Below are 14,831 nucleotides of genomic sequence, written 5' to 3' on the forward strand. Positions count from 1 at the left end.
TATATGCAAAGTTCATTTACTTGGCTTTGTATAGCGAGTTCTTCATTTCGCCCTAAAGAAAAGTGAGTTGCCCCTTTCTCATCTCCTGAATATTAACGACAAAGTCATTTAAAGTCAACATTGTGACCTATTTCCCTGCTTGTTGTTTTATTGAAGAAATATACAGCTATTCTTGGGAGGACAGCGGAAGCCTACACCCAAAGTCCAACCCTGGGTATGATTCATACAGTTACACAGTTTAGTAAAATTAATTTAACCAGTCAATTAGAAAAAAAATAATTTCTCCATAGGGCTTAATTATACTTGGTGAAAAATTCATAATTGAACTTTAAACGAATATTTCCCAGCTTGAAAAACAAAATCACTTTGTAGTTTGAACTGTATAAAACCAAAATATCATAACCATCAATAAAATACACACACTACTTTTTCAACAAACCACATCCAAAGCAGCTCAATATTCTTAACCAGTTTGCCTGTTAGATCACCTGATACCAGGTCACCTATAATCAGCCCTAGTCATTCAAAATTTGATCAAGCAGTAATTAAAAAACCTGCAGTTGGAATACCAAAAACCTGTTCCTAGCCAGCACAAATAAGTGGCTCTTTGACATTACCAGTGTGGAAATGCACCTAAAATACATTTTATAACTTCAATTACCATTAAATATATGGAGATATAGCTGTATCTCATAGAACTGGAAGGGACCCTGAAAGGTCATGGAGTCCAGCCCCCTGCCTTCATTAGCAGGACCAAGTACTGATTTTGCCCCAGATCCCTAGGTGGCCCCCTCAAAGATTGAACTCACAACCCTGGGTTTAGCAGGCCAATGCTCAAACCACTGAGCTATCCCTCCCTTTAGAGCATAAAGAGTCATTTAGAATATACTTACAATATTTTGCATACAAGGCAACTCAGACCTAAAAGTCATTAAAAAATCAGCTATTCTGTTTCTCTGCCCTTAATAGGTATAAGCTCCACCTTTTATATTTAAGAGCCCATATGTTAGCAAATTTTGCAAACTGCTTTGTTATCAACAAAAAGTGATAAACTTCTCTTCTTATGACAAGAATTTCTTTAAAAAAAAAAAAAAAAAGGCAGTATCATCTTCCTGTAACATTAACATAAGCCAAGGAAACAGTCAATATCTGCAGTCACTATTTGGATAATCATCCACTTTTTCCCTTGTATCAAAAATAGGATTATGAAATGAATTATTACATCAAATGACAAATTAAATTCTCCTGTTTAGAACTAACAGAAGCATGGGTATACATGACGTTTTCCAAATGTCACCAAGTCAAAAAATAATGAATTGCCGTTTGTCATCATCATCATCTGACAAGCTGTACCGAGAACTTTGTCTTCAGTTACAGTCGGAGGAAAGTGTTTTGAACATTTAAGTCAGGTGTACTGCAAAGCAGAATTCCACATACAGAAAAAGGGATTGTGAACCATCATCTCCTTACACATATCTAATCAATACACAGATTTCCAAGGTATGGAAGGATGTTGGTGGATCACTAACAATTGAAAACTCTAATGTATGCTAGTATGTCTGAAAAGCCTATGTGCTACCAGTGTACCAGAGAGACACGGTGGATGAGGTAATACCTTTTATTGGACCAACTTCTGTCGGTGACAGAGACAAGCTTTCAAGTTACAGAGTTCTTCCTCTCATGTCTGTGTAGCTCAAAAGCTTGTGCCTTTCATCACCAGAAGTTGGTCCAATAAAAGGTATTACCTCTCCCACTTTGTCTCTCTCATATCCTGGGACCAATACTGCACACATCAGTGTACCAGTTTATCAACATTTAACTGCAACAGCCTCCCTTTTTATAGCTCAATAGCTGCTTTTAATGTCCTGAATTCCTAACTGGAGGTCGGTATGGTTTACTACATAATGCTAATCAGACATGTAGACCCATTCTCTGGAGGGCAGTGCCTGGATACCTAATGCTGCTAGTGACATTTAGAATTAATCGAAAAGCCAAACACCAATTCTTTCTTTCCTCATGGATCTTAATTGGGTGCATCTGAGCCAGAAGTTAATTGAGCAACCTTCTACTGCTAAAACACAGTTAATAGCAAATACTAAAGAAAGATCTTAGATAGTAGCACTATCCTAAATGAGTTTCCAGTAGGCAACAGCAGTAAAAAAACCCAACCCTACAGCAATAGAGAAATCATTAAAAGATAGGAGAGCAACTCAGTAACATACCTGTTAACTGAACCAGAAGAACTACTTCGGGTGGAGCTTGAGGATGGTTTCTGTAAAGTTCCTGAGCTTCCAGAAATGGTTAATGGTGACTGCCTGTTAAAACAAGAAGCCACAAACATTGGTCACATAATATGAAGAATTATCTGTAAAAAGAAAAAAACATTTAGCTGTCTGTAGAACTTGCTGATCTCGAGCTACCCCTCTACCCCGATATAACACAACCCAATATAACACGAATTTGGATATAACATGGTAAAGCAGCACTCTGAGGGAGGCAGGGAGCGGGAGGGGCTGCGCGCTCCGACAGATCAAAGCAAGTTCAATATAACGCGGTTTCACCTATAACGCGGTAAGATTTTTTGGCTCCTGAGGACAGCATTATATTGGGGTAGAGGTGTATTTACATAGTCAAACAGTGTTCTACTGGGGACATTCACCTTCCAGTGGGCAGCCCACATTTAGCAATATAAAATTAAACCAGTCACTGCCAAAATCCAACAACTCTAAAGTTGTGCTAAAATATCAGTTTTAGACTATGAAACTTAGTTCGATAAAACCCAGCACATATACCCTCCACACATCATGAAGTCGCTCGAAGCCCGTCTGCCAGCTGCTCCCAATGGCATATCATCTACAGAAAAAGGCAGAGAATAAATTGAAACCACCATAATTTAGTCAAGTCCTGAAAATGTATCTTCTATATTCTTGCTTATATGAAATCCTTTTAATGTCTATTACACTTTACATACATGCAAACGAAGACACTTTATCGCCATATTAGCAGCAAGAAATAATATGAACTGCTTCACAGATAATTTCACAAAAGATATCCCAAATCTAACCCAAACTTAAGCTGTTACAGAGAAAGTGGTTCTGTACAGACTGTTTTTGAAAAGTAATATCAGAAAGATTTTATTCCTAAATTATCCTAATATTTAAGGAAAAGTATAACTAGTTACAGTACAGTATATTAGCACTGCAAAACCTATACCACTGATCTCCAGAAGCTCCTTGGAACACAAAACAACTTAACTGAACCAAAGATACTGTGCAACATTTTTTAAAAATTGAGACATTTGAAGTGGCATGGGGAAAGCAGGTGATTAAAACAAAACACTAAACATCCATGGCTTATGTTGCCATTATGCAAGTTTAACAAAAATGAAAAACACTGAATACCACGAAACACAGTGTACAGTATAAGCCTTAAAGAGTTCTGTGGCACCTTATAGACTAACACACGTATTGAAGCATAAGCTTTTGTGGGTGAATACCCACTTCGTCAGACACATGCGTCTGACGAAGTGGGATTCACCCACGAAAGCTCATGCTCCAATATGTCTGTTAGTCTATAAGGTATCACAGGACTCTTTGTTGCTTTTTACAGATCCAGACGAACACTGCTACCCCTCTGATACTTGAGTATAAGCCTTCTGTGAAACTATGGTTGTGAAGTCTAGTCTTTCATTGTTTCTTAGCTTGAGACCGTAAGTTGCTGTAGATGGAAGAAAGGCAAGAAACTGAACCTTATAAGCTTGACTGGCAATGTTTAGCTGGTCTACGAGTCACATGCTACAGCATGTTCACCCTCAACTGCTAGGACACCTAATGATTCTAGCCATCTCTTATTCACAATGGGCTTTTTTCCCCCCCGTGTTAATAAATCAAAATTCTCTGTAAATTAAAGGACTCTAATTTCAACCATGTGCCAACACTGCCCTTAGGCACTCTGATAAGCAGCACAGAATAAAACCTAGGATGCTGGGTTATGTGCACAGAAACTAACCCTTCTACTTCTGGTTCACCCCCAATCCTCACTCTTTTACAAATGATGAAATACATTCTGCAATAAACAGAAGGGTATTCGTTGGAAAGAAAGTACAATGAAATATCAAGAAACAAGCTCCCAATATAAATTAAGATAGGTTTGGAGAAAATAAGAGCAACCAACAATAGGATACAGAAATATTTTTAAAATGAATGAGGGAAGTGTTCTTAAGCATCAAAATAAAGAAGATTCTTACATGAGTGATCTGAAGAGATGTTGTGTGGAACCAGAACAAAATCATCTGTGTCACAAGAAGAGTTCTTGCTACTGGTGCTAGCGGAATCTTTGGATACGTGAAGATAGTTAGGAGGACCCAATGGTGGGGAAGACAAGTTTTCGTCTTGAATATGCTGCATGTCTGGCAAGGACTGAAGAAAAAGTGAGAATCATAAGTCCAAATGGTTCACGATGCAGGATCTCCTTTTAGTGGGCAGGCTCACAATACAATAGGGTGAATGCTACCCTGCGCATAGCTAGCTGGAAAGAACATAGGGAAAAAAAAGTAAAGGTGAAAAATATATGCATTTAAATTATAAAAATTCTCCAAAGTCTTTTAAAAATACTAATTTGAATTGTGAGACCCTTTTCATATTGCAAGGAACCTTATTACTAAATATGTATGTAAAGAAAACTTTTTTTGAAAGATATATTGAAGCCAGCTTAGGTGCCATTTCAGACGGACAATTTCATATTCAGATAGCTAATGGGTACTGACCCTGAAGTTATTCATTTGATCGCCATTCTTCATGGGCCCAGGAAGAGACAGTGGCAGGGCCGGCGCTACTATTTAGGCGACCTAGGCAATGGCCTAAGGTGCTAGAGTTTGGGGGGGGGGGGGGTGCTATTTTGCCATTGGGGCGGCACGCGGTTCTGGTGGACTTACCGCAGTCATGGTGGCAGACGGTCCGCTGCTGGAAAGGCTCAGGTAGAGCTGCCACAGTCATTTCGGCGGACGGTGCGCTGGTCTAAAGGCTCCGGTGGACCTACCGCAGTCATGCCTGCGGCAGGTCCGCCGGAGCCTTTAGACCAGCGCACCGCTCACCGAAATGACTGCGGCAGCTCCACTGGAGCCTTTCCAGCAGCGGACCGTCCGCCGGCATGACTGCGGTAGGTCCACCGGACCCGCGGGTGGCGGCGAAATGGCCGTCCGCCTAGGGCATCAGAAATCCTGGCGCCGCTTCTGGACAGTGGCACTTACTCCAAAAAGGGCTAGAGAACTGATGGCCATCAGTCTCTGCCAGCGTAAGGACCCTAGGAGGAGCCCAGAAAGAGGCTATCCAAGGATTATCTGGGAAGCTCATTCACTGTGTTGGATTTCACACCAGCACAACTAATGATCTGGCACAGTCTTTTATAAAAAAGCATGAAGAATGGGAAAGGATTGAAAATCTTTACAAAACTGCTACACTAAAAGACAGCAGTACTGCTTGCTCTGCCTGTTTTTAAGGTAATTGTTTAGACTATCAGAGCTGAAATTAAAACACGTTAGAGGAGATTTGACAATTTCTGCCCGCACATAATAGCAAATTGAGGAATACATTTTTGATAAGGGTTATTCTGGAAGCAAAACAGAGAACTTACGGGAGGAGAAGCAAAACGACAAGGAGAACTACCACAAGAACTGCCAGATATTGAGCCTGCATACGTGGGCACTGGCACAGGACAAGCTGGAGGAGGAAGAGAGGATTGAGATTTGATTAGATGAATTTTCAAACAAATTAACTGACACAAATGCAATGATTTCCTCACTACTGGATTTAATTTATAAATACTTCCAGAGCTTGTAAGTACACAGCATATCCTTGGAAAATGCATTCACACAATGCTACTTAAGACCAGCTGAAATGCCTATGAAATGTGTAAATGGCAACTACATTTCAACCAAACATGACACTCAAAGATTTCACTGGAGCATGACTGCTGATCTGTGGAAGAGGTTTCAGAAAGAATATGCTGCTCAATAGTATATTTTTTTCTAATATGCCTCACTGATGAGAATAAGTAGAAAAATGCAACTACTTACACTTTTTGATTGTTGAAACCTGATCAAGGAAAGGGTGGTTGAAGAATGCTTCTGCAAAACAAAAGGTGAGAACAAATGTGCGTCAACTTACAAACCATATTAGAATCTGCATTATAGCATACAAGGAAATAAGTGGTTACCCTTCCACAGAATCAATACTTCACATCCAGAGGCTGAAAAGCTTATAAAAGATTAAAGTCTTCCAGGCTATTTGTTGCTATTACACATGGAAAGGAAATACAGTCAACAGTTTTAAAGAAGTGGCTTGCGCTGATAATCAGACTAGATGTTTAAGGGACATTTTATGACTCAATGTCAGGGTCGTAAATAACGGATATGTACAAATGGGCAATGTTTGCATAGTCACTAACAGATGGGATTCAGTAACCCTACAGTAATTCAGTTCCGTGTTGCTTATCAGGATGGGAAGCTCCCTTACCTTTGTCACCACTAAGTACTCCCCCTTTTGCAAACCCTCATGTTGTGGCCAGCGACTGAATCAAATTAATTTTGAACTCATCAATGCTACTCCACAGCAGCACGAGGCATTCTCTGTTCCACTCCCCAAGGAGCAGAGCACGCTGCCTCTGTAGCTGGTTTCACAGTTTAAAGAGGAATTAACTTAATTTTTCTCAACAATTTATGTAATGAACTGGAGCAATTCATTGGTTATTGCTTCAACAATAGAAACATTTGAATGTGTCATTAGTAACTGGGTACCCCAACACATGTTTAATTGCTTGGTAGCACTTTATAGTTCCAGAAGAGACGGTCAGCTAATTAGACAGGGAAAATGAATCAATTAAGCAAGACAGTCCTAGATCTTTGTGAGCTTACAATTTGCTTAGAACAATTAAGAAGGAAAAACACAACAATGCTGCTCACTAGACTTAAGGAAGTCTCTCTTTCTGCAACAGCACTTTCTTCAAAAGCCCAATACAAAGAAGTGAGCATAGTTGCTTAACACTGACAATCTAATGATTAACTTTATCTGAGGATGAGGTGTTCTTGAGGTTGGGTACAGCACCTGCTGTTCCAATCTGTTCTGCTGTGATAGACAGGATTTCAAATGCTATTTCTATTTTAGCAAAACACAAGCAATTGAAATGATCACTCTTCATTCATGTATTAAATCATTCTTACCATATTTAATGCAGCCCCCTTTAAAGTCCTTTCTTGGCTGTCAGTGAGCTGAGAAAGATCCCATCCCTGCAGCAAAGGGAGACATGGGACTCTCACCACAAACAGTCCTATGCTCCTTTAACAGCACCTGGGGAACAGCTCAGTACTGCAGGTCCCCTAAATGTGTTTCAGCAACCACTGTCAACCACTACTCCCAGATGGCAGTGCTGAAAAGTCAAGTGAAGCACCCACTACAACAGGGCTTCCCTATCGGATATCAGGTGGCCCCCAAAAAACTCAAATCAAAAGGCGTTAGGTGACAGCTAAGTTATATGCTCACTTTGGCTAGTACTGTTTGCATTTCATAAATCAATTCAATAACTCATCTGTAACAGAATATCTGATCGGGAAGAAGATTTATAACTTTGTGCTGTAAATTAGTTCTGCATTGTTACTTACTGGTATCATAAAAATCAGCATTTGTGATGTGTTGACTTCTCTCTTAATCCATGTAAATTTACAAATCAACTTCTTCTGAAACAGTCAATATAGTATGTAGTATTTTATCCAGATTTTGCTAAGGGCCAGATTCTGTAAAACTTCCTACTAGGTGCAGCACTTACTCTGAATACTGTTACTGATTTCAACAAGACTACCCACTGTAGTAAAAAACTGCAGAATCAGGCACTTAGCTATTCTGTTATTGATTTTTTGGTCTGAATTAGGTAAAATGTATTTTTGTTTTTTGAGATATCCTGCGAGAACTCCACTAGCAGAACACAGCAAGAATTAAAAATATTTTTATATGAAGAAAGCCTTAGGAATGTAGTGAAGAATTAAAAGGCCTATTGTGAATATTCTCCTCCCTGGCCTCCTCATTGCACATACACAGGAATGACACAGGCCAAACTGTGATTCAATTTCTGTATTTGCATAAATGATATATAATACCTAGGCCTGCTTGTGCAGTTAAGTTGTGATGGCATAGTTCCACAAGCAGAATCCACAAAGTTGTATTTATTGTGTAGGGAACAAGCAGCACATAAAGCATTCAGATTTCACAAGCTCACAGCCATGTCTATTACATTTCTGACTGGATTATTTTCTGCTCCTCCTATGCTTTAACAGTCTTTGGTAATTCTCTACTAGCACTAATTCTGATCATAAGAAAAATATAGAAATCTGTAAACAAATCATCCCAGGCGTAATAGATACTCAGGAACTCATTCTCTGCCGAACACGAACAAAGCCAGTGTTACATCAGTCCTTCATGCCTCTTCTACATATACACACAGATCATACAGATGTGAGCTCAAACCAGACATGATCTATATACCACTGTTAAAACAGAGATGTGTTGACATAGAACATCATGTATATGCTTTATATGGGAAAGCAAAGGGAGAATCCCCATTTTGTGGAAGCTGTATTTCTCTAATCAAAGTGGTATAGAAAATGTTTTCAGCAAATCTAAAGACAAAAGAGCACTTTAAAAACAAATTATAAATCGCTGTAACATGAAATTTAAGCGTAGCAGCTGTGTTAGTCTGTATCTGCAAAAACAACAGTAGTACTTGTGGCACCTTAGAGACTAACAAATTTATTTGAGCATAAGCATAAGCTCAAATAAATGTGTTAATGTCTAAAGTGCCACGAGTACTCCTGTTTTTTTTTATTAAATTTAAGGTATCACACAATGAAGGCAGCTGTATCCATTCAAAAACAGTACGCAAACCAAACCAGACAGAAAAGTACAGCTCCTCTGCACACAGCTACCACGTGACAGCTGGTCAGCGAGAGATATAAATCTGGCCTGGCAGAACAAGGGTTTACTTGGAAACATTCCCCAACAATTACAGAGGACAACTAGACATTAGAAAAGAAATGGTATAAATAGTACATCAGCTTACTATTTCAGTGCTTTGCTTTTTTTAATTAACAACATTTAAATGCTTACAGGTTGCATAAGGTTTGTTCATGTTAAGAGTGACTATTTATGAAATTCCATTTCTTAGAAATAATTATGGATTATGTAAGCAGAGCATAAGTAGTTGTTTACCACCTAATAAAATATGGCTGGCTGCTCCACACCAACTGTTCTTGGGCACGTACCCAACACTGAAGCAAGCAGCAAGAAGCAATTTAAAAACAGAAGTTGCCCACTCTCAGATGTTTGTTTTCCCTTGACTGCAACAAATTAACACTGAAGAAAAAGACCACACTTGAAAGTGATCAGTGACACCAATCTACATTTAATAACTGGTTTTAAAAACAACCCAATCAAAAAGTCATAGATATAGATTTATTTGATTTGTTTTCATATAGACATGAAGACATTCCTGCTAGGTGACTGTGATGTTAATTATCTAATGATTTGTGGATGAGTATCCTGTGTTCACTGAGATGAGTGAGGGGAAAAATAATTTTACTTGTGTCTACACCCAGTTAAATCAGATGACTGGAAAATTATACTGAACCTGTACATAAACAACAGGGTTAATAGAGAAAGTAAAAAGCCCCTGGAAACGTTTATGAAAAAATTACATACCAAAGTCCATTCTATCTTTTTGGTTTCTCTGAAGTAAACCCAACAACAGGTCAGCCAGATATGCTGATGTTTCCCTAGGAATACTGTATACAAGGAGAAAGAGAATCAAATATGCATTAATTTCTATTAATATTACATTCCTATCCAGGAAACTAATATCTTGGAACAATACTGCATCTTCATAACAAATGCTTGACTGTCCTACACAGGACACACATTTGGACTCAGCATGGGCAGTGAAAGGATGGTACAATATGTGCCACAGGCATTACATTACTCCCAAGTCAACACAGCAACATTAAATGTCAATTCCTACTGAGTCCAGGCATCACAAACGAAAGCAAAGTGGGGTGGCTAACTCATATAATTGTCAAAAGGGAAACAGTGGCCCCATAACAATGGTTGTAAGAACTCAGCTGGTCAGCAATTAAAGCCAGGCTTAAGGGGAATTCATACTTTATAAGCCTGGAGTAAACCAACTAAGACTTCTAATTTCAATTTATCAAGGTAAACCCGTTCCCCTCTCCCCAGTATTCTCCTGATTATTCAGATTTCTGAGTGGAGATTTCAACTCCACGACCAGACTTGTGAAGAGACCCCCCTGCAAATATAGATTTGGGAAAGGCTCTGCCTTTAAAAGTTTTTGGATGAGAACTATACAGTTGGGCCATGTTTTTCAGAAACGACTAGTGATTTAGGACACCTCACCTTGAGAGCCCAACTTGAGGCACGTGAAAGGGAGTAGTGCTCCAAACTTTTAGAAAAACAGGCCCCTTTAATATGTCTTCAGTTGGGCACCCAAGAACTGAAGCACCCAAAAATCACTAGTTACTTTTGAAACTCTTTGCCTTGATCTCTGGAAGGGTGTCAAATATACACCAGTAGCTAATAAGTGTCTTATTGTAGGTTAGTAGAAGTGGGGAGACAGCCTTTGATTTGGCATTTTGATGCCAGAGTTCAGACTACAAAAACAAATGAAAAACAAAATAAAGCCAAGATGAAGAACTTCACAATGTGTTATGCTCTGAAACAATTCCCAAAGCAGCACATAGTCCCTGTTTGTCTCCATGATTTATATACCAAACCTGCTTTAAAAAAAAAAACCCCAAAAAATCCAACTGTTGTCTGTCAGCCCTGCAAACTGAAGCGGAGATCTGAGAGTCAAGCTGGGTGCTCTTTCTGGTTTGTTCATCAGTAAAACACTCTGAAAATGGAACTTAATTAACAATTCTGCTGTTCCCACTCACCCCAGCCTGGGCTGGCTGGCTACAACCAGACTACAACCAGAAGTTGTACTGGCTGTGCAGAACTAACAGGAGTAGTAAAAACATATTTGTCACTGAAGTCAGCAGATATGATTTGACAGACACATATGGCAGATGTTTTGGGTGAGGTGGTTCCTTCTTATATAGTCACTTTGGGAAATTGTAACTGTATTTTAAAAAAGCTGTAACCATCAAGTCACTTGACTTCTATAGATATAAAATTACTATACAAAATATACATACCTAGGAATCAGATTCCTGTTTTTTTCATAAAACATTCTCAAGTCTTGAGGACTATTGGCCTGTCAAATTAAAATGTGGATTTGTTTAAAAACTCACTTCAGCAGTGAGAATAGCCTTCCCACGTGTTTATGCACATGTGCACAAAAAAGGAGACTTGGCAAATTCAAGTGCATATGCGTAAAGAGGCTTACAGTATCATAAGGGAGATATGAGCTCAGAAATGACTTAACCGAGCATTCTTAGGCACATGCATCCCAGACTACACATTCAGTTCTCAAAAGGACTGAGCATGAGCCACCCTTCCTTGGAGCAATAACAAAAACAGACTAAGATGACATTATGAATCCTAATCCTCATGGCTGGCTGGCAGTTCCACAGCCATGTGGATTCATTTGCTTCTGTCAGATGAAAATAACCAATCAAATGAGAGGCAGGGAAAGTAAGTCTTACCTGAAAAGGTGGCTTCCCAACAAGACACTGATAAATCACAGTTCCTATACTCCACAGGTCTGCCTTGGCATCGTAGTGTTGCGACATAATAACCTCAGGAGCCTGGAAAATACAGGAAAGTTACTGAAGGGATTATGAAAAACCGGCAGCCACAATATTACAAATCAAATCGTTAATATTTACCTCACTGCAGCAGGATCAGCCCACAAATCAAACTGCAGTAATAGAATGTCCAGTTTACTGCAACAAGGTCAATATTTTGATAAGATAAAAATTAACGTTTTAGTCTGTACCACTGTATGACTTCAGACACCAGACTGTTTACTTTTTAAACTCTGAACACCTGCATTCTTGGAGGAAAAAAAAGTAAATCTTGGTGGTATTAATATAGGAAAAGGAGGCAATTTGTATGCGTGGAGGTACGTCAAATGATTAATACCTCATTCTTATACAGTGCTTTTTTCATCAGAAGATCTCAAGTGCTTTACAAAGAAAGCAGTAAGTATCATCACCACCATTGTACAGATGGGGAAACTGAGGAACCTATAGGTGGAATGACTTCTCCAAGGTTACCCCACAGGCTAGTGGGACAGCCAAAAACAGAATTCAGGTCTCCTGAGTCCCAGTCCAGTATTTTATCTACTAGGCCACACTGCCTCAGAAAGACAAAAGGCAATTAAAGTGAAATTGCTATCTGGAGTTATGAGTATGAAGGGAAAATACATAAATGCCATTTTCATTCCAACTACTGAAATAATTGTTTGTTTACTCCAAGTCTTCTTCCAATGTTTGCATTCTAGCCATTTTCCCTTTCTCCCATTCCACGACCCTTCTTATTCCACAGAAACTGGGAATCAGGCAATGCCCTACTTCAGAAGACAATGCCAACAAGTATAAAGGCAACTAGTATGCAAGCTTACAGATTAGTTTCTAGTGCATCAAGAAGTATGCGAGAACCAACATGTCTCATAACCCATAATATCAACACAGATACCATGGCCAGTTTTAATTTACCACAATATTTCTTCACTGCACTGCTAAAGAAATGCTCAGTTTTCCCCTCATTTTAACAATCATGACCTCCAGGCCTCAAAACAGCATATGCTGAAGAGATAGTAGAAAGGTAAACTGTATGCTCCCCTTAACATCATCCTCATTAAATAGCATGCACTCTCCTGTCTCCAAATCCTATTTCTTTGATAGCAATGTATCAAATACAGAATGTAGTTTAAAATACTGTCACTCACCATATACATAGGGGACCCACACAAAGTGGCAGCCATCATGTTACTATGCAGGTAACGAGCAAAACCAAAATCAGCTGTTTAAAGAAACATACGTCATTGAAAAGAAAAATAATGCTTAAACCTATGCAGTCTATAATGGATTTATCTTTCGTTATCTACTGTAATCACAAGTTAAGAGTGAAAAGTGCATGCAGCATTGTCATAAAATGCCAGCTTAGTGGAGTAGCAGAAAGCTGTGTATAAACTCAAAGAGAAGCAAACAGGAGCAATGCACCAGCCTCCCTAACAGCAAGCCAAGAAATAGCAGCAGCATTTGTACAAATTGCTACTCAGCCAACTCTCCAGCTGCAGACTACCCTTTTGGCGTCAGCAGGAAAGGATTAAAGACAGTAGCTAAATATAAATGGTTCATTAAGAGTGATGAATACATAGTCTGCTTAATTAAAATCACTCAGGTAAAAGTTTGGATATTTAAATTTCAGATGCCTGAACCTTTCTGCACAAACAAGATGGTTAGAGAATTGTCAAATATGGTGGCAAGGGGAGTAATTTTGCCTTTTCTGTACTGATTAGAAGACAGGAATGAATTTATTGGAATGGGCCATATATATCAGATACCTCATTTTCAACAACAGAATGCATCATAAAAGAAACAAATTAAATACAAAATGTCTGTTTCAATGGAAACTCACTGCCCTAATTCCTTGAGATAGAACATTTTCAGAAATTCAGTCGGGTAAGGTCAAAACAGTTCATATCCCATGTCAATTACAATGCCAAACCCCTTCCTACCAAAAATACACCAAATACTACATCTAGAATCTTTTTAAAAAGAAGTCTTAGGAGTCCTCCCACCACAAGCACATTCTGAATTATGAACAAACTGCTGATTCTCACACATTCTGAAATGGGCTAAAAATTAAGCAAGTTTTTAAAACTACAGCAAACCAAAGATTTATGGTCTCTCAATTAAAATAGTTTAATATTAGAACCATTAATCAGCATGATTTTATAACTGTTTCTTCAGGATACCCGTTTGATAAAATTTAACCAAAAAGTTCATTATAATTCAAGTCTCTTAATACTGGGGACCCATCTTCTAGCATAGATTTCTATTCTCCAGGTTTGTGTGCGATTTGCAGCAATGTAATGAACATGAACTCCTAAAGCAGAACCTTTCGTTCTACTGCACTATAAAGTCGCAACTGAGTGGATTTCACTGTATTTGAAGTTTACCTTTTAAGGAAAAAAAGAATGTACCTATTTTGATTCGTATGCCACTGACGCTTGACTTCCTACGACTTCCGTAAGACAACAAGATGTTCTGTGGTTTAAGATCCCTATGAATTATTCCCTTACTATGTAGGATACGCATAGCAGCTGCAATCTGCTGGAGGAAAACTCGGATGGTGTCTTCACTAAGTGTTCCTTTAGCTGAAAATACATATATTTAAAAACACATAAGAAAATAAATACCACCTGTATTTATCTTGAGCAAAATGGAATAAATCTAACACCACTGAGCTGCACTGAAAGTCTGAAAGAAAGCCAAACAGGTAACATTCCTGCATTCAGTTAACAACAATGGTATTTTAAAGCTTTTCTATAAATGCATAATCCCCAATTACACATTCAATATGCATTTCCACAGCTTTAGTACTAGTGATATTTTTGAGTTATGTGTATTTACAATAGTCTACTCAGCTTTGTGGCATTTTGATTGTAAAGCTTGTCATCGTCACTGCAGAATGCTGTTCTGAGCCATCTAGAAACTATAGAACTACAGGAGGCAAGCAACAGGAAAACAGTTTACTAAACATTTACTTAGGACTGCACAAGTATAAGAGATGTGCAAAACCATGCTGTCAATAGTAAACCCTAAA

The 14,831-nt window shown here is 38.7% G+C and overlaps 1 protein-coding gene across 4 annotated transcripts in view; it reads right to left on the minus strand.

The window, feature by feature from the left end:
- ULK2 (unc-51 like autophagy activating kinase 2) overlaps nt 1-14,831 on the minus strand; it is a 53,082-nt gene that overhangs the window by 18,992 nt on the left and 19,259 nt on the right. For 3 of the 4 annotated variants that reach the window (XM_032785369.2, XM_032785358.2, XM_032785391.2), the window contains 10 exons: nt 14,209-14,382; nt 12,949-13,022; nt 11,702-11,803; nt 11,252-11,310; nt 9,744-9,826; nt 6,074-6,124; nt 5,632-5,717; nt 4,247-4,418; nt 2,793-2,853; nt 2,223-2,315 (listed from right to left, as the gene is read on the minus strand). In XM_032785369.2, coding sequence (XP_032641260.1) covers nt 2,223-2,315; nt 2,793-2,853; nt 4,247-4,418; nt 5,632-5,717; nt 6,074-6,124; nt 9,744-9,826; nt 11,252-11,310; nt 11,702-11,803; nt 12,949-13,022; nt 14,209-14,382 — 955 coding nt within the window. The remainder of the gene's footprint in view (nt 1-2,222; nt 2,316-2,792; nt 2,854-4,246; nt 4,419-5,631; nt 5,718-6,073; nt 6,125-9,743; nt 9,827-11,251; nt 11,311-11,701; nt 11,804-12,948; nt 13,023-14,208; nt 14,383-14,831) is intronic. The other variant, XM_075059517.1, reaches the window with a different exon arrangement.

This window comes from Chelonoidis abingdonii, chromosome 20, assembly GCF_003597395.2.
Source record: "Chelonoidis abingdonii isolate Lonesome George chromosome 20, CheloAbing_2.0, whole genome shotgun sequence".
Lineage (NCBI taxonomy): Eukaryota > Metazoa > Chordata > Testudines > Testudinidae > Chelonoidis > Chelonoidis abingdonii.